This window comes from Tilletiopsis washingtonensis (assembly GCF_003144115.1).
Source record: "Tilletiopsis washingtonensis strain MCA 4186 unplaced genomic scaffold FA09scaffold_29, whole genome shotgun sequence".
NCBI lineage: Eukaryota > Fungi > Basidiomycota > Exobasidiomycetes > Entylomatales > Tilletiopsis > Tilletiopsis washingtonensis.
Genome location: NW_020312026.1, coordinates 206,094 through 232,060, shown reverse-complemented (window position 1 = coordinate 232,060; position 25,967 = coordinate 206,094). Strand labels below are relative to the sequence as shown.

Below are 25,967 nucleotides of genomic sequence, written 5' to 3'. Positions count from 1 at the left end.
CTCACCCTGATGCCCTGTCGCACCCGCTCTGGCCCTAGTGCGCCCCACGTTGCCGCTCCCTCCTCGCCCTCGTCCATGCTGCTCTCAGGCTCGGCTCGACGCCTTGCGCGGCGGACGCGGCGTGTAGGAGTACTGGCGCGATGGCCCGATGGATGATGGCGGCTCGCCGCCGACGGCTGCGAGGCAGGGCGAGTGGAACTGCGTGGCGCTCGGCGTGAGCATATGCGAGACGCGCGTGCTCTCGACGTCACGCACCAGCTCGCCAGTCGCAGCCTTGTACGAGGTCAGCGAGAGGCAGAGGAGCCAGAGGAGGAGCACTGCAACCGTCTGTGCAGCGAGTCCAGGTCAGCATGCAGCGCATCTCGCGCATTGCAGGAGGCAACGCACTAGTATCGTGGCAAGCTGTACGGCAGGGTGTCAGCTGAGGAGTAGATGGCGTTGCGCAGCACGCACCACTCGCAGCGCTCCAGAATCCAGCTCCGCGCTCAGCTTGTTGGTCGACAGGGCAAAGACACCGAGGGGAAAGACGAGGCCCCACCAGCCTGTGGAGGGGATGCGTTCAGCACATGCTCGGTCATCCCGCTGCGTGTGCTGCTCACCCATATTGAAGGCCAGGCCGCCCTCGATGTATGCCATGTCGCACTGCGGCGTGGTCAGCGCAGGCGATGGTGCTCTCACTCCAGCGACACGCACCACGCTCCCGATTGCCAGCGTGAGCCAGACAAAGCCGAAGCCCCACATGATCAGTGCCAGCACAATCGACTGCGCCAGATGCGTCAGCCACAACACATAGCGGCGCGCCATCGACACCACTCACGCCCGCATACACCGCATCGGCAAACATGAGCTGCTCGCGGGCGTCGTACAGGCTCGCGCCTCCGAGCGCCGCCTCGCCGCGCAGTGCCAGGTGGCGCTGCACGGCGGCGAGGTTCATGATGCTAAAGCCGCCGAGGCCGCACGGCCCGACGGGCAGAAAAGCGCTGACGCTGAGGCTGCCCGGCGGGATCTTGTGGATGGCGAGGCGCGCCCAGAGGATGCCAAAGACGAGCAGCGACGTGGGCACGGCCGTGCCCCAGAGGATGTAGGCGACAATGAGGGTGAAGCGTGCGTGCGCGGGCGGCAGCACCGAGGCGACGACGGAGCCCGACGCGGCGCTCACGACGGGCGCCACGATGGGCAGCAGCCACGTGCCCGCCATCGTCGAGAAGGCGAGCTCGTGGCGCGTGAATTGCAGGAAGGGCAGGCCGATGCATGTCAGCAGCGACACGATCGACTGCACCATCCACAGCGCCCACGCCACGTATGCCCACTGTGCACCCCAGGCGGGCACCAGCGAGAGCACAATCATGCTGGCGAGGCGACGTGAGCTTGCAGGACGCAGCGCAGACCCGGCACGCCACTCACTTGACAATTGTGCCGAGGCCCATGGGGAAGGTGCCGGTGAAGAGCGACTGCGCCGGGTGCAGCAGCATGAGGCGCAGCATGTTGCGGAAGCACAGGTAGCGCGCCAGCGTCGCCAGCAGGAAGAGCACGAAGAGGACGACGTTGAGCGCGAAGATGATGTTGGCAATGATGCCCAGGCCGCGGAACTGGAACGGCAGCTCGTGCAGCAGAATCGAGACGACGCCCGTGCCCATGCTGCGGAGGCGGCGCTCAGCAGTGAGCAGGCGCACGGCAGCGGCAGCGGAGCAAGAGCCTGCGGGTCGCTGCGACCAGCGGCGGAGCCAGCCGTGCCTGCCCACCAGGCAGCAGAGCAGCCCCGAGCCGGCAGCAGAGCGGACCCGAGCCGGCAGTGCCATGGCCGCGTCCAGCCTCCGGCCTCTGTGCCGTGCCACTCACTTGACGCTGAACCAGCTGGGCGTGAAGTTGAGCACGCGCGTGCGCAGCATCTTGCGGGCGCGTGCGCTACGCGAGAGCGGCGCCGCGGGCCGCAGCGGCGAGGCGGCGCCGTGCTCGTCGTCGGAGCGCTCGTGCGACGCCGCCTGGCACGCGACGCAGCACTCGGACGGCGGCGCGTGCGGCGGCGCCGACGACGACGAGGGGCCTGCCCCGCGCGCGCCGCCGTCGTCGTCGTCGTCGTCGGCCCACTCGGGCTCGGCGGTGCGCTGGGACATGGTGCGCGTGGAGGAGGTGGTGGGTGAGGAGAAGCAGCGGCTGCACAGGCCCCGCCGGGCCTTGGCAGGAGCGGCGGTGGCGCATCTCGGGCGCGCATGGCGTGCGGAGCGCGTGGGAACGGCCGCCGCCGCACACGACAGCCGTGCGGCTGGGGGAGGCTACTTCTAGGGGCGCCGCCCGCCTCTGCCCCCTGACCTGGGCACCGCCTCTGGACTCGACATGTGCTGCGACATGCCGCAGCGCGCAGGCGCAAGCAGCCTTCGCTTACTTTGGCTCGGCTCGTGCGCTCTTATTCGCTATTCGATTCATGGCTCGTTCTGGCGCTGCCGTTGCGCGGCTGCAGGCTGCTGCCGCAACTCAGGGGTCGCGGGTGCGCCGCTCTGCTCTACTTCTGGCTGCCCGCAGCTGCCGCATCCCGCAAGAGCGAAGCTGAACATGGGAATGCACTCTGCGATCTGCGACGCATCTGGCAGCTGCGTCCCAGCAAGGGCAGCGGCACATCGCGAGCATGCAACTTGCAACTGGCTGCTGCTTCTTCCGGCCGGCAGCTGCTTGCGGTGTTGACGCAGCCGTCTGGCGTTGCCGGGCGGCTACACAAGGTGCGTCGCACCGCAGGCCGCTCTGCCTTCTCGACTCCCACCTCACGCTCAAGGCTCCCTCTTACACACAAGGCACAAGCATCTCGCCCAAGTCGCCTCTCTAACCCACCGCCTAAGCCCCTCGCCACGCGTCGCCTGCGCCACAGCTCGGCCCTCTCCTCTCTGCGCACGACGCAAGCACGTCGCCGCGGGTCCCTCTTCACTCTACTCCCTCCGGCGAGGGCTGGCGATCGCGCGTGGAGCTCGCCGCCACTCTCCTACGTACAACATCCATCTCCGTCTTTCGTCAGCATGAGCGTCTCGGGGGCGCCGCCCCGCGCGCATCACACGCTCGAGGTCTTTGTCGCTGTAGAAGGCATCTCGAGAGCGTCTGCGGACAAGCGCATCCGCCAGTCCCTGGCTCGATGGCGTTCACCCGGCGAGCCCGCCGCCGATGCCATGTACATGGCCCAGTTCCTCTACGCTGTTGACGGAGAGGCGGAAGAGGCGTGGCGCAGCAGCGGCACGTCTGAAGCATATGCCGGAGCGTCGGGCAGTGCTGCTGCCGCCCAGAGTGACGCTGCCGATCGCCTGCGTGTGGCGTCTCTCGCACAGCTTCACATGCTTCATTATGCCGACAGAGAATGGGCGCACGCCTCCATCGAAAAGCAGGCCAATCTTCACTCCGACGACTTTTTCAACACACTGCTCGCGCCGCCGGCCGCGAGTTGGACCGTCGCCGACTTCGCCCTCACTCCCGTCGCCCTTCTCTTCGGCCTCGAGGTCTATGCGGATGCGGACCGCCTGCAGCCTCGCCTGGGGCCCAACGCACCGCTCGTGGGGCCGCAGCCGCTTCTCTTCGGGGACGGGCAGCGCCGCGGCCTGCTTGACGCTGGCCGCGTGCGCCTGCGCCTGGGCCAGCAGCCAGAGGTCAAGGTCGACAGCTCGAACGCGCACCTGGTCCTCTCCTCGCTCTCAGCAATTGCACGCCTCTCGGGCCCGTCCGTCATCCCCGGCCGTAATGAGTCGGCGTGGACGCTCAGCATCACCGAGGACGAACTCATCGCTTTCGAGGAGGCGATGCAGAGCGTTGCTGCTCGCCTCGACAGGGCTGCCCAAGTCGGCGACGCTGACTTCGGAGCGATCCTGACGACGGCGGCCGACAATTTTCTGCACTTCACTGGCGCGAAGACTGCGAAAGGCGACTTGCGCCAGGCCTTGAGCGATGAGAGCGAGAGGCGTGGCCGCGGGCGCAGCCCCCACGGCTCTTGGCAGGTCCGCGCGGGCGCACTCGGCGCCGAGCATCTCATAGAGTGCGACGCAGCGCATCTCATCCCGGCGTTCATCGGAGGCGCGCTCTTCGAAGACGCCCAAGCCGCGCTTGCCGCGCGCTCACAGCGCTTCGGTAAAGAGGAGCTCCCCGGCGATGGCCGCGCACCTCGTCTCGGCTTCCTCGACCCGCGAGTCGGCAGTCTGTGCCGCACATCGGACGCCGGCATCAATGCCGCACACAACGGCCTCTTCCTGAGCAGGTGCCAGCACGCGCTCTTCGACATGCACGTCTTCTTCGTCACGCCGTCGAGAAATGTCGTGCACAGTGAGTAGCCCCGTCCTTGCCGCTCTCTCAGCTGACACAAAAGCGTAGTCACGCGGCCCTCTCTCGGCAGAGCCAACCCGGCTTCTCCTCAAGCGCACGACTGCATGCCGAGGCCGGGCTGGGAAGTTCCACTGCATGCGTCTGCGTCCGCGTCAGACAAGACGCCTAGCATCCATCTGGCGGCGCTTGGCACGCTGCTTGCGCTGTATGCCGCGCCTGATCTGCGGAGGATGCTCCTCAAAGTGGCAGCAAGCGAGTCCTTGTCCCTCAAGCGCAAAAGGACGGGCAGTGAAGCTTCGGGCTCACGTGGCGCGCCGCAGCCCGAGCCTGTCCGAGAGGAGCAGCACGCCGCTGGCGAGCCCCTCATCCGTCAAGCGCGCCTTGAGGATGAAGACAGCGACACGACGACGTCCGACAGCGAGGATGCGCCGCCGATGAGCTTGGCGGCAATGCGGCGTTGGAGGAAGGAAGCTGATCGCGCGAGCGAGAAGCGCGTGCGTGAGAGCAAGGAGATCGAGCGGGTCGCGATTGCGCTCTTTGTCGCGCACACGGAGCGCCGTGTGGGAGCAGCTGGCGTCTGATGGAGCAATCATGATTGTGACACCTCCTCAAGCTGCGTGAAAAGTGCGGCATGCAGCTGCTGCGCGTACTGTGTGCCAAGCTGCGGAGGCCAAGATCAGCCTGACGCATGCAACACGGCAGCTGGCCGACTCACCCTGATGCCCTGTCGCACCCGCTCTGGCCCTAGTGCGCCCCACGTTGCCGCTCCCTCCTCGCCCTCGTCCATGCTGCTCTCAGGCTCGGCAAGCAGGCGAGCTCCCCGAATGCGCCCAGTCGACGAGGCAAGCACGAGCACGCGCACGTGCGGCGGCAGCGCCGCCTCTTCCAGCGGCGACGGATCGAGCAGATGTGTGCCGTTCGGCAGCTAGAAGCGCAGCGTCAGACTTGACGAGGGGGCAGATGCCGCGCGGCAGCACTCACCAGCGCAACTGTCACTGCCGCCGGCCACTCTTCCCGGCCCTTGAGCGGCACGCTGCCTTCGGCCAGCTCGAAGCCCACCAGGCCCTGCTCCAGGCCCATCTTGTCGCCCGTTGCGCCCGAGCCGGCAGCCGCAGGCGCCGTGGCAGCGCTCGTGCCGACTGGCCGCGTGGCCGGCAGCTCGGCCGACGCCACGGCGCCGAACGCCGCCGCCAGCAGCGCGTCGGCCGCGTTGCCGCCCTGCACGCTGCGCAGCGAGACATCGAGCGAGAGCGTCCAGGAGAGAGCACGCCGTGTCTTGCTGGCAGGCTGTAGTGGCGCGGGCGGCGCGGGCAGGACAGGGAGCAGCATGCTGCGCACGAGGTGCGCGAGCGACTGGTTCTCGAGATGTGCAGGCCTGAGGTGGAGGTGCTCAGCGGGTGGTCGACGAGGAGCCGCAATTGGGCGATGCGAGAAGAGTACTGCCGCCGAAGCCACAAGTGCCCAGGAGGGCTCCGTCTGCACCGCACATTCGCGCATTCTCCTCATTGCGGGCACTCACACATCGACGGCCACATTCCACGCCGGCTCGCCCTCGGTCACCTCGGCGCTGACCACCGCTCGCGCCACGGTGCCGGCGCGCTCCGCTTCGCACGAGCCTGCAGCGGCAGCGACGATGCGCGAGGCAAGCCGCAGCGGCCGTACGCTCTGCAGCGAGCGGCCGTCGGGCCGCAGTGCCGGCGTCTGCTGCAGCGCGGCGAGCACGAGGGAGAGCTCGGCAGCGGACATGGCGCAAAGAGAAGGCGGGTGTGAGGCTTGAGCGACAGGAAGGGCAAGCGAGCGCAGAAGGTGGGAGTCGGGCCTTGCGAATGTGAGTTTCGGCAATGCGGTGGCCGCGAGCAAGCGAGTAGTGTGAGGTGGGATGTGGAGCAGACGCAGGAGCAGGAAGTGGAAGCTGGAGGCGCGAGGCCTGGAAGATGTCGTCTGCTGACTAAGCACAGCGGCGTGCGCGCCGGCCGACGTCCGTGCGCCGCGCCGGGTCCTTCCAGCTGCTGCTCCCTCTCACCCCTCACTGCTTCTCACACCAACACCGCCCCTCGTGCCGCCGAACTCGCCATGCGCCTCCTCGCGCCGGCACTCCTCTCGCTCCTCTGCGCCGCGCGTGCTGCGCTGGGCAGCAGTGCCGAGCCGCTGGAGGAGCACGTGGCGCACATCGGCGTGCCGCTCGTCGACTCGGCGGCGCACGCGGCGCAGTGGCGCACGCCGCGCTTCCACCGCATCCAGCCCGCCGTCGCGCCCGCGCCCGGCACCAAGAGCAAGACGGCCGTCTATGTCGCCACGCAGCAGGGCGCCGTCGGCGCGCTCAACCCGCGCAACGGCGAGATCGTCTGGCGCCGCGTGCTCAACCACACCGACGAGGTGCAGGGCTTCTGGACGGGCATGGACGGTGAGTCGTCGTCGGCGCGGGCCGCAAGGCACGCTCTCAGCTGCGGCTGTGGCATCTGCGCAAGCCAGAGATGGCACCTAAGCGCTCGCCCCCCTGTAGCTCACACCGCCTCTGCGCAGTCGCTCTCTACCTGACCGGGCCGGGCGCGACGCGCGCCTCGCTCCACCACGCCCTCACCGGCGACGTGCTGTGGTCTGCGCCGCTCTCCTTCCCCGCCTCGCTGGCCGACGCCGTCGTGCCCGAGTTTGCGCACCCCGGCTGCGACGCAGCCTTCGTGCAGGACCGCGTGCTGCTGCTCGACGGCGCTCGCCGCGTGCGCCGTGTGGCCGGGTACAAGGGCGTCGAGGAGTGGCGCTGGGACGTGCGCGAGTCGTGAGTGCCGCGCTGCGCTCGCACTGTCTGTCATGCTCACCGAGATTACCGCAGTGCTCCTCACGCCTCGCTCGTCCGTCTGGCACCGTCGCCCGCGCATGATGCACTGTGGGCTCTCTCGCTGACGCCGCATACGTCGCTGCTCTCGTCGAGCCCCTCGTCCTACACGCTCTCCTCTCACACGCTCAACCCGCAAACGGGCGAGCTGATTGGCACCAAGGAGCTCGGGCACGTCTCGCCGCCGCGCGAGCTCGAGGGATGGCGCGGCGAGGGCAAGGCGGGCGGCGCAAAGGACGTCGTCGTCCTGCCGCTCGGGCCCACTTCGCCCGCCAGCCCTGCCAAGCCGACTGGCCTCGAGCCGCATGCGCTGCACATCGCGACCGACGGCACGCTGCATGCCTCCTCGCTCGTCTCTGCCTCGACGCACACGCTCAAGGCGCGCGTGGGCAAGTTTGTCGCGCTCAGGGAGGTCGGCATGGGCGAGAAGGGCATCGCCGTGGCACTGCGCGACGACGGACACGCCGATGTGGTGCGCGTGGTGCGCAGCGCCAAGGGCGACGTGCAGCTCAAGGCCGTCTGGGAGTTCGAGGAGGACGCCAAGGACGCCGTATACAGCGGCGCGTACGACAAGCAGGGCAACGCCTACATCAATCGCGTCTTCTTCTCGCCCAACCAGCACCTGCTCAACTTCCACGTCTACTGGGTCGACGCCAACGACGGCGAGGGCCAGGTGACGGGCTACAGCTTCCAGTGGGACCACGACCTGCACGGCGACGTGCTCGCTGCGCCCTTTGAGGTCTCGCCCGTCTCGCCCTTCCAGCTCGTGACGCGCGCCGTGCTGGCCACGTCGTCTGGCTCGCTGCGCATGATCCAGGAGGACCGGCACCAGTGGATCCTCGAGGAAGGCACGACTGTTCCCGTTGCTGCCGTGCTCGTCGACTTGCCTGAGCGCCAGCTCTCGCGCAACGTTACCACGGTCGAGGAGAGGCGCGCCGCCGCCGCCGTGCGCGCTGTGCTCGAGGGCGAACGCTTCCCGGACCGTCTGGGGCGCCACCTTGTGGCACTGCGACGTGCGCCCGCCTGGTCTGTCCAGCTAGCAAAGGGAATGGTCTCGAGCGTGCTGGAGTTCAGCTTCGACCCGCGCATCATTGTGCCCAAGGCGCCGCAGGTCAAGTCGAAGGCTTCGGGCGTCGCGCCGCGTGCCACGCCCGTGGCCACGGTGCCGAAGAGCAAGGCGCCGGCCGGCGGCGTGCAGGCCGCAGAGATTCCTGCGCAGCCCAAGGTCGTGCCTCAGGTGGGCAACCGCCGCCAGCAGACGCGCACGACTGCCGTGCCGGAGGGACCACTCCCGCCGTCGTCGCTGGCGCCGCGCTATGCCAACGCAAGCGATGTGGCGCAGCTGCATCGCGACAAGATGGGCTTCCGCAAGGTGCTCGTCTCCGTCTCGAAGTTCGGCAAGGTGTACGCCAAGGACACGCAGACGGGCCACTATCTGTGGGAGAAGAGCCTGGTCGGCTTTGGCACGGGCGAGGGCAAGGCCCCGCCAGAGATCAAAGTGCGCCTTCTCAGCGTCACGCGTCCCGTCGGCGCGGCGGTCACGGCCTCTGGCACTGCTGCCGGCGACAGCGAGGCAGCAGCGGCGGCGGCGCTCGGCCCGCTCGTCACCATCGCGGCCGAGGTGCTCGAGAAGGGCCACTGGGTGCTGCGCATCTGGGAGATTAACCCATTGACCGGACACTTCCTGTACGGCGAAGAGACGCAGACGGGCGCACCGCTGCTGCTCGGCACGGCCAAGGACGTCTTTGTGCTGCCCGTCGAGGGCGCCGAGACGGGCCAGAAGGCGCTCGGCGCCGTTGACGCGGAGGGAGCTGTGAGTCCTGCGGCCTTTGCTGCCGCCGCGTCGATGGCTGACAGCAACTATCGCAGCTGCGCATCTGGCCCGAGTCGCCGTCCGTCCTGCGCGCCTTTGCGCAGATCGCTCCGTCCTTCTTCTTCAGCAGCGTCTCGGACGAGGGCAAGCGGCTGACTGGCTACGCCGTGCTTTCCGGCTCCTCGGCACAGACGGTACCTGTCTGGCAGCTGCCCTTGGCCGACGGCGAAGTGGTAGAGAGCGTGTCGCGCGCCACGAGCGACGTCGTCGCCAGCCAGGGCAAGGTGCTCGGCACGCGCGAGACGATGTACAAGTACCTCTCGCCGCATGCCCTGCTCGTTGTCACGCGCGAGGCTGCGGCACGCTCGGCCACGGTCTACGTCGTCGACGGCGTCGCCGGCAACGTGCTCTACTCGTCGCGCATCGCCGACGGCAACCTCACGCCCGACAGCGAGCTGCTTGCCACGTTCACCGAGAACTGGGTCGCAGTGACGTACACGGTCGCCGCGGAGGCGAGCAGCGACGCCGCCGCGTCGGAGCTCGATGCACCGTCGCCGAAGAGCAGCAAGCCCGAGACGCGCCTGCTGTCGCTCGAGCTGTACGAGGAGGAGAGCCGCTCGCTGCAGACGTGGAAGTGGAGCGGGCAGCGCTCGAGCTTTGCGCACGACGGACACGCCGCATCGCCTGCTGCAGTGCGAGCCTTTGCGCAGACGTACGTCGTGCCCTTTGCCGTCCGCGCACTGGGCCACACGCGCACGCGCTACGGCGTCACCGTCAAGGCGCTGCTGCTCGCCACGTCGAACGGCTCGCTCTTTGCGCTGCCGCGGCGCATGCTCGACCCGCGCCGGCCCGTCGGGCGCAAGGCGACGACGACGGAGCTCGAGGAGGGCCTCGCCACCTTTGACGCATACATCCCCAACGACCCGCGCCTGGACGTGGGCGGCGAGTACCGCATCGAGGGCGCCAAGCTCATCGTCACGGCCTCGGCGATGCTGGAGAGCTCGAGCGTGGTGTACGTCGCCGGCCTCGACGAGCTGCTGACGCGCGTGGCGCCCAGCGGCACGTTTGACATGCTGTCGCGTGAGTCGCACGTCGCACAGACACGGTCGAGACCAGAGCTGACGCTAATCCTCGACAGCGACATTCAACAAGGCGCAGCTCTTGCTCACCATTGCGGCGCTCAGCGGCGGCCTCATCATCGTGCGGCCCATGGTCAAGGCAAAGGTGCTTAAGGCACGCTGGTGAGCGTCGCGCTGTGCGCAGGAAGAGGATGGTCAGCCGCGGCGGGCGCTGCACAAATGACATATAGAAGCTTCGCTGCCCGTCTGAGGCGAGAGGGAGGCTTGCTGCGACAAGGTGGAGCAGACGAGCAGGCAGACGGCAGCCGAGCCTGTTCGAGGTGATCGGGGCACGTTCAAGCACTCGCCGCCTCACCCGCACGCAACGGTCAGCCTCTCGGGCCGAGCGTGCAGGCCGATGTCGATCCTCCAACAGGGGGGTGCAGCTGAGTCGCAGAGGCAGTTTGAGTCAGCCCCCGCAGCAGATTGCAGCTGCGTGCAGATGAGGGTTGAGTAAGAGTGGGCGCAGCAGGAAGAGGGAGCAGCTCCGCTGCCCTGCCGCATCTGGAAGTGGCAGCGGCGGGCGGCGGCGGTGCATCGGGCAGGCCGGCCTCGGAGCAACACCGCGCAGCCGAGTGCCGGCCGTGCGCGGTGCGGCGGACGCGAGGACGTCTGCGCGAAGTCGCTCGGAAGTCAGTCGCAGAGCTGAGAGGCATATCTCAGCATGGGAATATATTTCGAATGATGCTTCAAAAAGCAGCAACAAATAAGAGGTGTTGAGACCGTGGAAAGAACACATGCAAAGCTGCTTCACTCGCTTCACGAGAGCTGCGGCGGCTGTGCGCGTCGCGTCGAGCGGTCGGCAGGCATCCGCCGCGGCCGCAGCACAACGCAAGCCCGCTGCCATCACTTCGGCTATATCGCAGACGTTTGATCGCAAAATTCAGATGCGGCACTTTAGCATCAGACCCAGTTGCCAGAGCTGTCGCTCAGACCTTTGTTTTATTTCCCTGAGCTGCTCGGGACGCGTGGGGGCGGCCGTCGCTCACGGCTCAGCTGGCGCCGGGGTGCATGATTAGCGTAGCTCAGCGGGAGCCGCAGCAATGACAGAAGTCCACGAGTGTTGGCTATTCTTGCTTGTTCGCTGCTTGTCGAGACGGCATGCAGGAATACCTGATGTTGTAGACGCAGCCAGCAGTCGGGTCAGGGGCTGGGGCGGCGCGGCGCCGTCACTGAGATTTGACGAGTGCTGTGGCGTGGGAGCACTTTGCCGTGCGATGCTCTTGCGCCGCTTGCTGCTGCAGGGTGTCGGCCAGGCTGGCGTCATGCAGCGGCAAGCGCACTGCAGCTTTCGGTCCCGTTGCTCGAGGCGCAGCGAGCGCAAAATGCAGGCGGCGCGGCGTGGACGCCGAGGCGCAGCACGGGCGTTCGCGGCGAAGGCAGCGAGGGCGGAACGCGGAAGCCCCTGACGTCACCTCGTGCAGCGCACGCGACGCGACGCGGGCTGCCTGCAGCCTCAGGTGCTTCGATGCCTCCGGCCGGGCCTGACAGAAGCGCTCCAGGTGCCGACGGCCGTTCGTCTGCGATGCTGAGCCCTGCATGGAGGATGCTGAGCGCTGCCTTGACGGCAGCGCTGGCAGGCTAAGCGCCGCGACAAGCGTGCCGCGCCGTCTGAGTCAGGGCCGGCGAACTGGGCCCGCCAGACTCCGCAGAAATAGAAGCAGCACCGCCGAGGGTTCGCAGCAAGTACGGTCACAGAGGCGAGGAAAGTGCAGGCGGATGCGCTGGTGGATGTTGAGCGCAGCTGCTGGTCAGGGGCAAGCATCCGCTCGGAGAAGATGCAGCTGCTTGCTGTCGGCTGTCGGCTAGCTGCGAGAGGCACCTGCGATCTTTTGCCATGGTGGCCCAAGCAAGCGTCAGGCAGAGAGATCTGACTTGGTCCGACGTGGATGCCAGTGCCAAACCATGGCGGGGAAGGCGAATGGAAGTGGTGGCCTGCTGCCCGCTCAGGGACGCATCTGCATCTGATGCTGCTGCTGCGCTGCAGCGTGCCGCGCGATCTCAGGCGCGCCGAGCATGCATCGCAGCGCGCCGAGCGGGCCCCCATGAGGGCGCATGACGCTTCCTCTGCGTCGGTATTCTGCGCCAGCCAGGCCCTTGGCCGCTCCCGCTCCCGCCCAAGTACGGCGACACGGGCCTCGCCGCAGATGCCGGCCGTGGGACGCCCGCGGAGGAGTCTGAATCATTTCGCCGCTGCGGTCTGCTGCTGCAGCCACACCCAGCCGGCGCGGACGCCCGATGTGCAGCGCTGCTGCCACGCGGCCGTGACGCAGCACCAGCGCAGCTTGAACTGTTTTGGAGCTCCCAAGGCGGATGACGCGCAGACGTCGGAGGGTGCCAAGGGCCTGGTGCCGCATGGCCTGAGCTTCGGGCCCGGCCACGAGCATGATGCTCGAGCAGCAGCAGCTTCTTGCTGGCGGCACGCTCGCAGGCGCTGGCCAATACTTAAAGCTTGCACGCTCGGTCAGCAGACGAATCCATCCGCCCTCTACCACCTCCATCTCGCCCGCATCCGCGCAGCCTCTGCCAGCATGCATCTCAAGCAGGACTTCATCGCCGCTGTGCGTTGCGCTTCGAGCCTGCCACTGCTCTCTTGCTCATCGCATTACTTCTCCAGGCCGGCGAGTTCGTCGGCACGACGCTCTTCCTCTTCCTCGGTGAGACGCGCGATCACGTCGCGTCGGCGCCCCAGCCGCTGACCCCCACCCATGCAGCCCTCGGAGGCGCAAAGACTGCAAACTTCAGTGCCAGTGCCGCTCAGACGGACGGCCTGACGGTCACCATCAACAGCCAGACCATCATCTTCATCGCGACGTCCTTCGGCCTGTCTCTCCTCGTCACGGCGTGGATGTTCTACCGAATCACGGGCGGTGCGTCTTTCCCTGGCCTGCATGCCCCAATTTAGCTAACCCTATTACTCTAGGCTTGTTCAACCCAGCAATTACTCTGGCTGTACGTGCCTTTTGGACCAGTTGAGATGCGCAGAGGCGGGCGCGGCGTTCTGGGGGGGGGAGGGGGGCGTTTGAGACCACCTAGGACGCGTCGCGCCCGGCCGCGCGGTGTCCTCGCCCGGCTGACACGACCATCTCGCGCAGCTTTGGATTGTCGGCGCATGCGGATGGCTCCGCGCTATCATGCTTGTGATTGCCCAGCTCCTCGGAGGCATGGCCGGCGCCGGCCTGGTGCAGGCGCTCACGCCGCGAGGCGGCGTCGCCGACACGGCCACGACGCTGCAGCCGGGCGTCTCTATTGTGCAAGGCCTGTTCATTGAGGCTATCCTCACAGGCATCCTGAGTGAGTGCTGCGCAAGAAATCTAGCGCTTAGCTTCATTGCTGACGCCGGACGCGTCAAGTCTTCTGCGTGCTCATGCTGGCGGCCGAGAAGCATGCTGCGACCTTCATGGCACCTCTCGTGATCGGCCTGACGCTCTTTGCTTGCCATCTGCTTGGAATTCTGTTCGTGGCCCGGTCCTTGAGCCTTGTCCGATCGATGCTGACACTCCGGGCCCTCCTATCAGGTGGACTGGCTGCGGCATCAACCCGGCGCGATCGCTCGGCCCTGCCGTTGTTGCAGCTCAGTTCCCTTCTTACTTCTGGATATACTGGTGAGTGCAATCGTTCCATCTACGTTGTGCTCTGGCTCACTCGAGATCGTGCAGGATCGGCCCTTTGATCGGCTCGCTCGGCGCAACTTTTTTGTACGGGGTGCTCAAGGGTCTCGACTACACCACTATGTGAGCGCGCGCTGAGCCATCTCGTACCCGCCTCCGTGTGCTCATCCTCCTCTTAGTGTTATGGGGCAGGACGCAAATACCGCTGATACCAGCGCAAAGGACCCGAACCGCACGCGCGAGAAGGTCAAGGCCAAGGCGCGCAAGTACATGGTGATCCACAAGCACAAGCACGACGGCACCGGCGAGCCGAAGGGCCTCGACGGCATGACGGCGCACGAGCTGGAGCCGACGAACGAGCTGCAGCGCGAGGCGATCCGCATGGGCGACGCCGTCATCATCGAGATGGAGCCGCCGGCGCCGGGCCTCGAGCGCGCCGACTCGGCTGGCACGCTGCTCAGCGCCGACGGCGCCGCAGCGCCGGCGCCTGCTCCCACGCGTATCGCCGTGCGCCCCATGCCCGTCTCGCGCTTCTCGATGAACCCGAATGCGCAGGAGCACGGCGCCATCGGTGCTCCCGGCTCCGTGTCTATCGGGTGAGTTGCTCCGCCTGTGATCTACGTCGGAGACCTCACGCTGATCCCACGCTTGCCCTCCAGTGTCCAGCTCATCGACAACGCTCGTTCAGCGCTCGGCCGCTAAGCGTCCGTCTGCCGAGCCGAAAGCCCTCTATCGGGCCTCGCATACCACTTCTCTTCATCCAAGCGACTCCGTGCTTGCCCTCTTGCATCTCCTGCCCCATCTTGGCTCCCATCTCCTGCTCCTCTAACGACTCTGCTGCTAATGACCTGATGCATGGATTTGCAATGCTCAACGCTTTCCCAGCTGCCGTCTCTGCATGCTTGCTCCGCCGTTGCCGTCTCTCGCGTCCGCATCTCATGTAATTGCGCCCGGTCAGATCTGGGACATGGTATCTAGCGCCGCAGCGAGTTCATCTGCAGCACGTCTGGGGAAGGCACGTCAGAGGCACCGCAGCAAGTGTCGCTGTATGTGCTCACCTCGTCGCGGCCAGGTGCGCCGCCTCGCGCTTGGCGTGTGCGCGCCACTCGCCCTCGACAAGGCGGCTCTGCCAGTGCAGACGCTGCAGCTCTTCCCAGAGGGCCATGCGCGTGTGTTCCTGCCGCACGTCAGCTTAAGCGCTCAGCACCACTCGGCTCATGCCTCACCCGTCGTCGCAGCGCACGCTCCACCAGCGCGTTGTCATCCTCGAGCGCGACACGCAGGCGCTTCGCCTCCTCCTCCCAGCCCGGCGCACGCTCCTGCCGCAGCACGACGAGGCGCTTGGCGTTGGCCTCGAGCTTCTTGCGCGTCGCCTCGACGGCGTCGGGCGAGAGCCGCTCGTGCCGCGCCCACAGGTCGCGCGCGGCGAACCACAGGTCGCGCTGGTACTGCGTGGTCGACGTCAGCCGTGTATGATGTCACGCGAGGCAGCTTCACGCACTCTGAGAGCCTCGAGCATGTCGGTCGCCATGGCCTGAGCCTGCCATGCATCGTCAGCCCCGCTGAGCAGAGGCTCGCCGTCTCGACTCACACGTGCGCCGGCCAGGTCCGCAAAGTCCTTCTCCGCCTGTGCCAGTCTTCCCTCCGTCTCGTCGTCACGCTCGCTCTCCGGCTTCCACACGCCCTTGCGGCACGCCTGCAAGCTCTCAAGCATCTCGGCCATGCGCGCGTGCTCCGCGCCCTCGGCCTCGCGGCGGCGCAGGGCGCGCTCAAACGAGTGCACGAGCGAGACTTGCCGCTCCACCATGCCGGGTGTCGCGGCGCGAGAGGCTTGCATCTTGGACTCGAGGTCCGAGGGCACGGACTGCAGCTCCTCGGGAGTGAGGATGCGCGAGTTGCCCTCTTCCTCCAGCTCGGGCGTCGGCGCAGAGACGCGCCACTCGGCCAGCGGCTGCAGCAGAGGGGTGAGATCGGGCGCAATCCCTATGCTGCGCATGGCACTCACCTGCGTCTCGGTCAGAAAGACAAGCACGAGCGAGTCGCTGCGCAGCACAGGATGCGAGCTGCCTCGAGGCGTCAGTGCAGCCGCAGCACATGGCCTTCGGACAGACTTACACGATGGAGCGGAGGTAGCGCTGCAGGCCGCGGCGGCGCTGCTCCACGAAGCCCTCATCGGTCGAGAAATTGAGCGCAGGCAGCGGCACTGAGGCGTTCGGTCAGCATCTGAGTACGCTGGCGCATCGCTGGAACTCACGGCCCATGCGCTTCGGCGGCAGCCCCGGCAGCAGCCGGAATGGGTAGCGCTTGACGAGCGCCTCAGCCAGCCAAGTAAAGTCCGAGTAGCGGCGCTGCACGGTGTGCGCCACGCCTCGGCCGCCGTACGACGCGGGATTGAGCAGTGGTGCGCCAGGCAGGAAAGACGCGATGGTGTAGAGCGTGTGCCGAAAGTACGTGCCGCCCTGGGCGCGCGAGAGACGCACTTGCACGCTGGGCTCGGGCCCTGTGGGCCGACTGCGCGGCGCCGCAGCGCTCGAGGGCAGCGAGTTGCGGCGTGCGGGCCGAGAGGAGGCATCGCGAGCGACAGCAGCTGCCGAAGCACCCCAGCCTGAGCCGGCACGCAGCGAGGCAAAGCCAGAGACGGAAGGCGGCAGCGGCTCGGGCGACGCGGCGCTGCGTTCCGCCGGCGCATCCCAGCTGCTGCTTCCGGCCTGCGCACGGAAGCGCGAGTTGGCGGGCGGCAGGTGCGCCAGATCGAGCGTAGGCAGCGGTGGATCGCCACTGCGCAGCTGCTGTCGCGCCAGTGACACATTTGGCGCAGAGCCGTCCTGCATGTGTGCGAGCAGCACGAGGGCGAGGCAGAAGACGGGCAGCGAGAGCGGGCCGGCGGGCAGCAGCGCGAGGATCTGTGCAGGCGTGTCAGACGCAGAGCAGCGCCAGCGGTGCGCTTCGTCGACGCACCTGCTGCACGCGCGCGGTGTCGATGCCCGACGAGGCCAGCACGCGCGCGGCCTGCTCGGGCGCCACGCTGGGCGAGCGTGCGCCGCCCGGCGCCACGGTGTGCCAGGCGTCGAGCAGGGGCGCCGGCACCTCGACGGTCGCGGCGTCGTCGGCGCCGGCACTGGCGCAGCTGTGCGGGCGACGCTGCGGCGAGCTGGCGCGCGACGAGGAGCCCGAGGCGGAGGCCGAGGCGGCACTGCTGCCGGCGTGGGCGCGGCTGTGCGCGGCGTGCTGCTGCGGCTGCGCACCACCGGCGCCCCAGGGGTCGGCGCTGGCGGAGTGCGTGGAGAAGCCGTCGATGGAGGCGGCGTCCCAGCGCGGCAGGGCCGAGCGCGGCGCGTCGAAGAGCGACATGCCGGCCGGGCGCAGGTGAGGGAGGGCGAGGTGCGGGGGGCAGGAGAGGGAGAGAGAGAGGGAGAGGATAGGGCCGCGCGCCGGCGTCCGTGCGGCTGCGGGCTGATTGCGCCAATGTGGAGTCCGCACGTGACGCGCGCGCCCCTGAGTGTTTGGTGCGCGTCGGAGGCTGATTGATGCTTTAGGCAGGCGCGCTGAGGCGGTGCAGGGTGCCTGCCGTCCCTTGCGCTGCCGGTGCCGGCCTGCCGCCGCCGATCCTTGAAGTCGCCTCGAGGGGCGCAAGCGAGGCCCGAGTGCCTGATGAATGCGCATCACAGGCACAGGGGTCTCCTTCCTACCCTCACACCCGCCTCCGCCATCCCGGACCTGTGCCTGTGCTCCCACACTCTCTCGGCGCCGCACACCCCTGCTCCACCTCCGCTCTCACGCCCCCTGACTGCCGCCGCACAGCATGGCCGATGCGCTCGCCGCGCAGATGGCCGCCCTCGACGCCGAGCTCGCGGCGCTCGGCGACGGCGCCGCCGCCTACCACGGCCACTCCAGCGCCGACCTCGCCGCTGCGTTCGCCGAGTACGCGCGCCTGCACCCCGACGGCGCCATGCCCGCGGTGCACTCGGCGCCGGCCGTGATGGCGGCAGAGGGCGCCGTGGAGTACATCACCGAGTCGACGGCCTTTGACTGTGAGTCGCAGCGCCTGGCGCCGCACTGCCGCGCCGCAGCGCTCATCCCACTGCGCAGGGGCCGCGCAGCTGGCGGCACTCCGCTGGGCCACCGTCATCTACGGCATCGTGTGGATGGTGCTGGGCCTGCTGCTGCTCTTCGCTGGCTACGCCTCGCTCTTCTGGCTCTCGCGCCGCGGCGCACGCAAGGCGACGATGGCGCCCGCAGCCTCGTCGCTGCCCGGCATCCGTGCCAAGGGCAAGCGCCGGGCGCTGCTCGGCGGCGGCATCGGCGGCGTAGCGGTCGGGTTCCTGGCCTTCTCCACGCTCGCGGCCATCATCAACGCGGCCGTGTGCGTGCCGCAGCCGGAGCGTGCCATGTCGCCGGGCGCCTTCTTCGCCGTCTGGCTCATCTCCGGCCTCGTCGGCCTCGCCCTCTGCGGCCACTTTGCCTCGCTGGCACGCATCTTCTCCGGCCTGCTGGCCGCCACGTGTCTCACCATCATCCTCACGGCCACCTTTGGCATCCACACGCTGCTCATCCGCAGCGTGCTCATTGCCGTCTCGGCCGCACTGCTCACGGCGCCGCTGCTGCTGCAGCGCAACAAGATGCTGGTGCGCATCATGCTCAACGGCACGACGGCCCTCATCGGCATCGTGACGTTCCTCAACGGCGTGGCCCTCTTTGCGCCGCCCGAGGCCGCCTCGCACGCCTGGCTCAACCTGCTGCCGCTCCTCTTTGCGCCCGACAGCGAGCGCGCCTTTCCCTCGTGGGGCGCGCCGGCGTTCAAGGGCCTCATCGCTGGCGCCATTCTCGGCGTGGTGCTGGGCTTTGCCGTGCAGCTGCTGCTCTCGCGCCACGCCGGCGAGGATGCCGAGGCGAGCTGGAACGAGTACCTCGGCGCGTACACGGAGCGCTACGAGAAGTCGGGCATGCTGCCGGGCCAGTACGAGGGCTCGCTGGCGCGTGCGGGCCTCTTCGAGCCCCAACCCAGCATGTGGCAACGCATCGGCTCCTTCTTCGAGCAGGGCAGCGGCCCGGCAAGCTACGGCCACGTCGCAGGCGGCCAGTCGGCTGCGCTCACGGCGCTGCCGGCAAAGAGCAAGCGCTCTGGCTCATCGCGCTCGCGCGGCCCGGCCAAGTTCTCGGCGCTGGGCCGCGATGGCGCACTGGCGACGACGCACGAGGAAGACGACGACACCGACGTAGACAGCGACGCAGAGGACGACAAGAAGGCACTCTTTGCGCATCCCAGCAAGGCGGGTCTCTCGGAGCTGGCAAAGAGCACCTACGCGCTGCCGTCGCCGCCGCCGTTTGAGGAGTCGACGCCGAGCTACCACAGCACCGGCTCGGGCCTCTCGGGCACAACCAAGGCGAGCGGCAGCAATGTCAGCGTCGGTCACGACGGCGCGCCGCACAAGGCCTTTGACTCGTACACCGACGGCGCTGCCGTGCCGCGCTCGACGGCCAGCCCGCCGCCGGCGGCAGCGGGCAACCCGGCAGCCGTGCCCGCCACGCCCAGCCTCATCAACGCCATCAGCCGTATCCAGGCGTGAGTGTCGCCTCGCCAGCTTTAGCCTGCTGATTGCTCAAACTCCCACCCATCGCAGCGCACAAGCACAGGCGCGCGCATGGCACGCCGCACAGCAGGCGCAGGGTGCAGACGCTGCGCCCTACGGCGTCACGCCCGCCTCGCCGCCGCCGACTGGCAGCGCTGCCGCGAGTGCGCCCGGCAGTCCGGCGTTCCAGGAGTGGTGGAGCAAAGAGGTCAAGGGCCGGCGATGAGCCTCGAGCCCCTGCCTAGCTTCCCTGCTCGCACGTCCGAGCGCGCCCGTCGCTCGCCCTGTACATATTAGCCTCCAACACCACCGCCGCCAGCCTCTTGGCGTGCGCACGACCCCTTTCACGTCTCTGTGACGACCCTGCACGAAATAATCCATTCACGTCGCGCCTCTCGGTGCGGGGATGAGCGTGCCGTTGAAGAATGCCACTGCGGCGCGTGTAAAGTCGCCAGAGAGGCCGGAGGCGGAGTACGCGAGGCGCAGGTAGTCTGCACCAGAGAGAGCTGTCAGTCATGGGCATGGACTGTCGAGCATGGGGCCCACACTCACGCGGCTGGCTGCGAATCGTGTCGGCAAGCGACGCCGCGCCTCCAGGAAAGGCAGTCGTGTTGGAGCCGGCGTAGACGTCGAGCAGCGAGGTGAGGTTGTAGGACGTCGCGGGGCCGATGTAGCGCAGCACGTCGTCGACGAGCAGCTGGAAGCCGTCCCACGCCACTTCGCCCGCCTCCTGCTGCGGCAAGTCGTTCCAGTGCACCTGCAGCGCCGCGGCCGTAAAGTTCTCCGGCGCCAGGAAGCTCGGCAGGCCTGTGCCGTACACGCCCTGCCCGACGATCTCGGCCGTGTTCTGGATCACGCCGTCGAAGCCCCAGCGTCCCACGCCGGCAATGTACATGCCCAGCAGGAAGGCGCAGTACGCGAGCGAGAGACGGGTGGGGAAGGCGCAGAAGCAGACGAGCACCAGCGCGATGATGTAGTGGTGCAGCCGCAGGCCTGTTGTCGGCACGGCGGAGAGCAGGCCGATGAGCAGGCCGCCGACAGCCGCGAGCGCAAGGTACTTGGGCAGCGCGCCGACCTTGCGGATGACGCGGACCTACCGAGGCGTGTCAGCCATAGGCAGGGCAAGCACGGACAATAGGCAGGACAAGTACAGGCAGCACACTCACCTGATTAATCGCCAGCACCAGCACAACGACGACGATGACGATCAGGCTCGTGAGCGCGCCCGGCTGCCCCGTAATGTCGGAGAGGACGAGGCGCTGCAGCGGCACATCGACAAAGACGACGTCGAGCAGCGTGCCGAGCCAGAAGAAGCCCTGCGTCCAGACTTCGCGCTCGAGGGGCAGGAGCGCAAAGGCCGGCCACACGTAGCGCACCGCGACGCGCCAGATGACATAGGCGCCAAAGAGCGTCGGCAGAAAGTCGCCTGCTGGCCCGCCGACCGTGGGCGGGAAGCGGCGCGGCTCGGCGACGAAGTTGAGATGCCAGAAGCCGACGCAGACGAGCGTGAAGAAATAGACGATGCGCTTGGGACGCAGCACAAAGCCGACGAGGGCCAGCAGCAGCACGTTGAGCGCATAGCCGCCGGCGCGCGAGTCGTCGCATCCCGTGCCGCGCGCCGTCTCGTCGAAGGTAAAGGAGACGGGAAACGTCGAGTTGAAGGCGATGCTGCGGATCCCGTTGCGCTCCACACTCTCGTACGTGCTACTCGTGCCGCTGAGCCACAGGGCACCGCAGCCTCCGCGATTGGCATCGATGACGCCGGCGTGCTGTGCCGCCGAGCAGACGAAGCTGTCGCCGCGGTAGACGCGCGAGCCCGAGGCGTCGACTTGGCCACCGACGACGAGCGGCACGAAAGCCGGCAGTTCGTCGCCGACGGCGCGTGCCTGGCCGAGCGTCGTCTTGGCACAGTGCGCCGGACAGCGGAACGCCACGGGCACGTCTGCCGCGAAGGGGCTGCAGCCGCTGCCGTCGAGACCGCACTCGCTGTTGTACAGCCAGTACGCCGACGTGCAGGAGAAGAAGCTGGCGTCGAGCGACTGCGAGCCAATCGTGACGTTGCCGCGGTACCAGATGTTGCGCACGACAAAGACGAAGCCGAAAAGCCAGGCCACGTATGTCAAGAAGAGCAGCAGCCAGTGCTTGCGGTTGCGCCGGTACTCCTGTCGCACGGTCTGCGGCCACTCGGGCGCCTCGTCGTGCTCGGGCAGCGAGGGACTGGCTTGCGGCAGCAGCGCGGGAGCGTCTTCGGGCATGCGCCACGCAACAGGCGCCGTCACGCGAAGCCACGCATGCTCAACGGGAGCAAGAGGCCACCAGCGAAAGTGGCGAATGACTAGCCGTGCGCGTGGCCGTGGCCCGTCGAGCCACCGCAGCACGGCACGCGAAGATCTCCGCAGGGCCGAAGTCGACCTGCTCCCCTGGTGCGCGCCAGCGGGAAGAGCAGCGAGCGGAGCAGCGTAGAGCAAGCTTGCCTCCTTCGTCGACACGTCGCTTTGCGGCGCCAGTGGCTCCGAGTGCTCGACGATGTCCGCGCGCATCGTCTCGGCCAGCGAGCGCGGGTGCACGACGAGCGCCAGGGCCGGAGCTGGGCCATCGGCAGGCACCTGTCGGGCCAGCCAGCGCACAGAGGCCAGGTTTGCTGTGGCGGTGGTGAGGCCATGGCGCGCGCCCTCTTGCAGGCATTGGTGCGTCAGCTCGGTCGGCGCAGTCGCCTCGCTGGGATGCTCCAGGGCATCGACGACACGCTGAAACGTCGCGCCGACGCTGCTCGATGGCTGAGCAGGCAGGATCCTGACGGGCAGAGCGAGGCGAGGCGGAGCGTCTTGCCACCGTGATCCTTGCCAGAAGTCAGCACTGCCGTGCTCCTCGAAGAGTGCCCTCGCACGGCGTTGTTCCGCCGCGCCTCCGACCTTGCGGGCAATGTCGAGCAGCTTGTCGCGCGCATCCGGCGTCGCCCACACTCGCCGGGCACTCTCAAGCTCCCTGAACAGCGGCTGCGAGCCCTCGCGCGTCAGCTGCTCCACGAGGTGTCGACTGTGCGTCGAGACGTCGACGAACTCGTCTGCGATGCGCTCGGGATGCGGCAGCGCCATGTGCGCAATGTCGCTGACGAGCGCGACCATGAGCGAGACGTCGAGGTTCAGCTCGGCCGTGGTGTGTGCCGGCTGCGGAAGGCAGAGCTTCGAAGGCAGAGGCGCAGCAGGAGCATGCTCGACCTCGATGCGCATCGCCTGCAGCGCAAGCAGCAGCGCACGTCGCCGAGCAGCAAAGCGCTCCTGCTCTGCTGCGTCGACGAAGGGCAGCTCCTCCGCGCATGCTGTGGCATCGAGACGCATGCGTGTGAAGCGCATGACGAGCTCGATCGGTCTGCTCTGCGCATCGCGCGCACCGACGAGCTCCTGCGCGCTGCGAAAGAGCGAGCAGCTGCGGGCTACGCCGTCCAGCTCTCCGTGCTGCAGGCGGCTCGTCGACTCGGAGTCGAAGCCACCGCCCACCCGCTGTGCCGCCTTCTCGGCCGCTCTGAACTCAGAGAGCAGCTTCGAGGCTCGTGTTCCCATCAGACGCGTCCACCGACCGCCGCCGAAGCTGACCACGTCGACCTTGGCCGCGGGCCGCACGCCCGTCGAGGGCCCCGCTGCGGCGGCACGCGTGTCGAACGAGACGTCGAGGCCTGCCAGAGGCGGATGCGTGCGGAGCGCATCCTGTGCGGCGGCCCATTGTGCGACGAGATGCGGAGCGTTGGACTGTGCGGGCGGCGAGGAGGACTGCGCAAGGCGGATCAGCAAGCGCGCCACCTCAAGAGGGGCCGAGCCGAGGTTCCTGATCGCGGCCAAGGGTGGCGCGTGTCTCCTTGCGCCCTTTTCGGGCACCATGACCTTCTCGGCATCAACATCTCGCCTCCTGAGTTCCAGTAGGGCCGCCGCCGAGCAAGCTCATCTATGCGCCACTCGACTCACCAGCAGCGCAGCACGTTCCTTCTCGCACACCGCACGCAGACGCGTGAGGCCCGGCAGTGCCTGGCGCGCGGCCAGGCGCTGCGGGGCATCGAGCCATGCGGGACCGACGAAGAGCGAGACGTGTTCGTTGGGCGAGGCTGGCGCTGCGTGCTGCTCGGCATCAGGCGCCAGGAAGGCGGCGATGCAAGCCAGCACCTGCGCCAGCGCCGCGGCCTGCGCGCTCGGCGGCAGCGCGGAGGAGTGCGGCGCGGCAGCCGCGGCTGAGCTGCGGGCAGAAGCAGGCGCCATGCGGAGCAGCTTGGCTTCTCTCAGCAGCGAGCAGGGCCAAGGCTGGCGCGGCAGGCGTCTCTCGCCACCGGTGCACGGTGTGAGAGAACGGCGCGCCTGGCTGGCGAGGGGCGCTCGCGGTGACGAGCTTGAGGCGCGCGCGTAGACTGAGCGGGTCGGATGCTTCAGCAGTGCTGCAGCAGGAGAATGGCGGGTATGAGGTGGGCGTGAGGGGGTGGGCGTGCGGAGAGGCGCAGCGTGGGCAACGGCGTCTGCGTGGGGGCGCGGCACGGCGCAAGCAGCGTGCAGCTTGGCGCATCGCGATCTGCTGACCGCTCGCCGTGGCCGCTGCTCCGCCAAGAGGCAGCGCTCCCAGCCCTCAGCCGGCAGCCTCTGTCGGACCCGCGCGCCGGCATCAGCCTCATGCAGTCGAGCGAGCCTCCGTGTTTGCACCCTGCGACGCTTGGGCACAGCAGCGGCACCGCCGACGCTGCCGGCGTGGCGGTGCCGCGTGCCAAGAGGCGCGCCTCAGCGTCTCGCAGCTCGAGCCGCGGCGTGGCTCTCGTACGATCATGCCGCTCTTGGTTCCTTCTGACAAGCATGCCTCGTCCAAACGCTCCGCTCTGGGCACTTGTCGTCTAGCAAGCCGACAGGGGCGATGTTGCCAGCTGACGTTGACCTCTGCGCTCTGGAGAGTGAGGGACGCGCGCTGCTGCAGCTGACGGCTGCTGACCGCTGATGCAGCTGCGCGGAACGCTGGCGTGGCTGTGCTGCGCTGCGGTGCGGAGCAAGAGAAGAGCCCGCAGCATCAGCCTGCGGACGCGGGGTGGCGGCGCAGCACCCAGCGTCTGCGGCGCCCGATGTCTCTCCTGGCAAGAGGCGAAGAACATTCGTCTGTGATGAGTCGCAGCGAGCAGCACAGCATGCAGCACCAGCATACGCTGCCCAAACGGCGTCTTTCGAGGCTCGAGGTACAGCAGCTCGGTGCGTCAGCGCTGTACGCCACAAGGGGCGAGTGAGAGGCGCGCAGGGGCCGCTCGCTATCGCTTGCGCCCCTCTGCAGCTGCTCTGTGCGCCTGACGGCTGGCACGGCCGCGACCAGCGCTGCGCCTCTCGTCGCGCCTCTTTCTCGGTGCTCGCTGCGCATGAACGGCCTGCTGCGCCTGTCTCTGCTCTCTGTGGGACGGCATGTGCCGCGCTGCGTCGTGTGACGGGGCGAGGCTGGCGGGCCGAGGGCGATGCTGCGCTGCGTGATGCCATGACGCGCGGCGGAGGCACAGGCGCAGGCACGCCAGCGGCACCGCGCGCCCGCGTGGCTGCTGCTGCTGCTGCTGCTGCTGCTGCTGCTGCTGCTGCTGCTGCTGCTGCTGCTGCTGCTGCTGCTGGCGGCGCGCGCGCTGCGTCTCCGGCGGCCTTGGCGCGCCGCGCGCCGTTGGCCGGCGGCTTGTGCGCTGCGCTCGCCGCTGCCTCGTTGCGCTTCGCTGCTCCTCTCCACCACCACCGCCGCTGCCTCTCGCTGTCCTCCAGCCGCAGCGTCGCACACTCACTCGCATTCCCCTTGCGCACACCCGCCGGCGCACCGCCCGCCGCTCTCTCGCGCCGCCGCCGCTTCGCCTCCACTTGCGCCCTCTCACCCCTTTGCACGCGCCCTCGCCCGCACCCGCTCACCACCATGGGCAAGAACCAGTCGAAGCTCGTGCGTGGCGCCGGCGTGTGCCCGCAGCGCGCCCGTGTCTGCCACCCACGTGCTCATGCCCCTCTCTCTCTCTCTCCACGCGCAACAGACGCCCGAGCAGCTGGTGGATCTGCAGAAGAGCACCTACTGTGAGTGGGTGCGCTTGCGGGCAAGTCGGCCCACAGCACCGTGCACGCCGTGCATGCGCTGCAGCAGGCGCGTCTCATCTGCGCCGCCAAGGCTGACCTTCTTTCCCCCCGCTGGTGCGCAGTTGACCGCAAGGAGCTGCAGCAGTGGTGCGTCGCAGTCCGAGGCAAGGCAAGCTGCACGCGCAAAGAGAGTGTGGCTGACGGCGGCGTTGGGCTCGCCTACTCGTGTGCCGCGCGCAGGTACAAGGGCTTCCTCAAGGACTGCCCCTCGGGCGTGCTCGACAAGCAGGAGTTCATCAAGGTGTACAAGTGCGTCGGGCGCGGGCGGGCGGGCGGCACAGCATCTCCTCCTTGCTCAGACAGAGGCTGACCTCGCCCCCTTGCCTCCTTGCTCTGCCTTTGCTGCGCACACACACACAGGTCCTTCTTTGCCTTTGGCGACCCGTCCACCTTTGCCGAGTTCGTCTTCAACGTCTTCGACGAGAATGGCAACGGCACCATCGACTTCAAGGAGTTCATCTGTGCCCTCTCGGTGACGTCGCGCGGGCGCCTCGACGAGAAGCTGCGCTGGGCCTTCCAGCTGTACGACATTGACGGCGACGGCACCATTACGTACGACGAGATGCTCAGTGAGTCGCCACCCCCCCCCCTCTGGCCGCGGCGCGAGTGAGGCTAATGAGCG

At 68.2% G+C, this 25,967-nt stretch overlaps 10 protein-coding genes across 10 annotated transcripts; 6 read left to right on the top strand and 4 right to left on the bottom strand.

Moving 5' to 3' along the window:
- Positions 1–137: 137 nt before the first annotated feature.
- Positions 138–1,889, bottom strand: FA09DRAFT_323892 (C4-dicarboxylate transporter/malic acid transport protein; the record flags this gene model as incomplete). Its single annotated transcript, XM_025741104.1, has 8 exons — positions 138–198; positions 256–327; positions 388–402; positions 454–542; positions 600–762; positions 818–1,349; positions 1,405–1,638; positions 1,840–1,889. Coding segments are annotated over 8 exons (1,215 nt in total), but the record flags the coding sequence as incomplete, so codon positions are not given.
- Positions 1,890–3,005: 1,116 nt separating this feature from the next.
- On the top strand, positions 3,006–4,298 carry FA09DRAFT_341958 (hypothetical protein; the record flags this gene model as incomplete). Its single annotated transcript, XM_025744514.1, has 1 exon — positions 3,006–4,298. The coding sequence occupies one exon, from the start codon at positions 3,006–3,008 to the stop codon at positions 4,296–4,298; it is 1,293 nt and encodes a 430-aa protein (XP_025594884.1).
- A 54-nt stretch (positions 4,299–4,352) lies between these two features.
- On the top strand, positions 4,353–5,095 carry FA09DRAFT_332894 (hypothetical protein). Its single transcript, XM_025743640.1, has 2 exons — positions 4,353–4,951; positions 5,006–5,095. Exon 1 carries the CDS (start codon positions 4,395–4,397, stop codon positions 4,869–4,871), a length of 477 nt encoding a protein of 158 aa, XP_025594883.1. The 5' UTR covers positions 4,353–4,394; the 3' UTR covers positions 4,872–4,951; positions 5,006–5,095.
- FA09DRAFT_180402 (hypothetical protein) lies at positions 4,834–6,188 on the bottom strand. The gene is made up of 2 exons (XM_025739328.1): positions 5,272–6,188; positions 4,834–5,215 (listed from the first exon to the last, which is right to left on the bottom strand). The coding sequence occupies exons 1-2, from the start codon at positions 5,794–5,796 to the stop codon at positions 4,967–4,969; spliced, it is 774 nt and encodes a 257-aa protein (XP_025594882.1). The 5' UTR covers positions 5,797–6,188; the 3' UTR covers positions 4,834–4,966.
- A 175-nt stretch (positions 6,189–6,363) lies between these two features.
- FA09DRAFT_341956 (DUF1620-domain-containing protein) lies at positions 6,364–10,181 on the top strand (the record flags this gene model as incomplete). Its single annotated transcript, XM_025744513.1, has 5 exons — positions 6,364–6,694; positions 6,814–7,066; positions 7,121–8,936; positions 8,993–10,016; positions 10,075–10,181. 5 exons carry the CDS (start codon positions 6,364–6,366, stop codon positions 10,179–10,181), a joined length of 3,531 nt encoding a protein of 1,176 aa, XP_025594881.1.
- A 2,374-nt stretch (positions 10,182–12,555) lies between these two features.
- Positions 12,556–14,367, top strand: FA09DRAFT_363637 (aquaporin; the record flags this gene model as incomplete). The annotated part of the gene is made up of 10 exons (XM_025745610.1): positions 12,556–12,615; positions 12,672–12,711; positions 12,769–12,924; positions 12,978–13,006; positions 13,150–13,348; positions 13,408–13,510; positions 13,573–13,659; positions 13,714–13,788; positions 13,845–14,261; positions 14,325–14,367. Exons 1-10 carry the CDS (start codon positions 12,586–12,588, stop codon positions 14,365–14,367), a joined length of 1,179 nt encoding a protein of 392 aa, XP_025594880.1. The 5' UTR covers positions 12,556–12,585.
- Positions 14,368–14,544: 177 nt separating this feature from the next.
- Positions 14,545–17,064, bottom strand: FA09DRAFT_332892 (PX-domain-containing protein). The gene is made up of 9 exons (XM_025743639.1): positions 16,624–17,064; positions 15,920–16,568; positions 15,781–15,868; positions 15,671–15,728; positions 15,257–15,616; positions 15,167–15,205; positions 14,892–15,113; positions 14,724–14,842; positions 14,545–14,671 (listed from the first exon to the last, which is right to left on the bottom strand). The coding sequence occupies exons 1-9, from the start codon at positions 17,014–17,016 to the stop codon at positions 14,620–14,622; spliced, it is 1,980 nt and encodes a 659-aa protein (XP_025594879.1). The 5' UTR covers positions 17,017–17,064; the 3' UTR covers positions 14,545–14,619.
- Positions 17,065–17,322: 258 nt separating this feature from the next.
- Positions 17,323–19,653, top strand: FA09DRAFT_363635 (hypothetical protein). The gene is made up of 3 exons (XM_025745609.1): positions 17,323–17,696; positions 17,755–19,228; positions 19,287–19,653. The coding sequence occupies exons 1-3, from the start codon at positions 17,468–17,470 to the stop codon at positions 19,459–19,461; spliced, it is 1,878 nt and encodes a 625-aa protein (XP_025594878.1). The 5' UTR covers positions 17,323–17,467; the 3' UTR covers positions 19,462–19,653.
- Positions 19,632–21,262, bottom strand: FA09DRAFT_291663 (hypothetical protein; the record flags this gene model as incomplete). Its single annotated transcript, XM_025739984.1, has 4 exons — positions 19,632–19,726; positions 19,782–19,791; positions 19,864–20,328; positions 20,402–21,262. Coding segments are annotated over 4 exons (1,431 nt in total), but the record flags the coding sequence as incomplete, so codon positions are not given.
- Positions 21,263–25,133: 3,871 nt separating this feature from the next.
- On the top strand, positions 25,134–25,914 carry FA09DRAFT_363633 (EF-hand; the record flags this gene model as incomplete). The annotated part of the gene is made up of 5 exons (XM_025745608.1): positions 25,134–25,157; positions 25,246–25,285; positions 25,408–25,432; positions 25,526–25,594; positions 25,706–25,914. Coding segments are annotated over 5 exons (366 nt in total), but the record flags the coding sequence as incomplete, so codon positions are not given.
- Between the last annotated feature and the right edge of the window lie 53 nt (positions 25,915–25,967).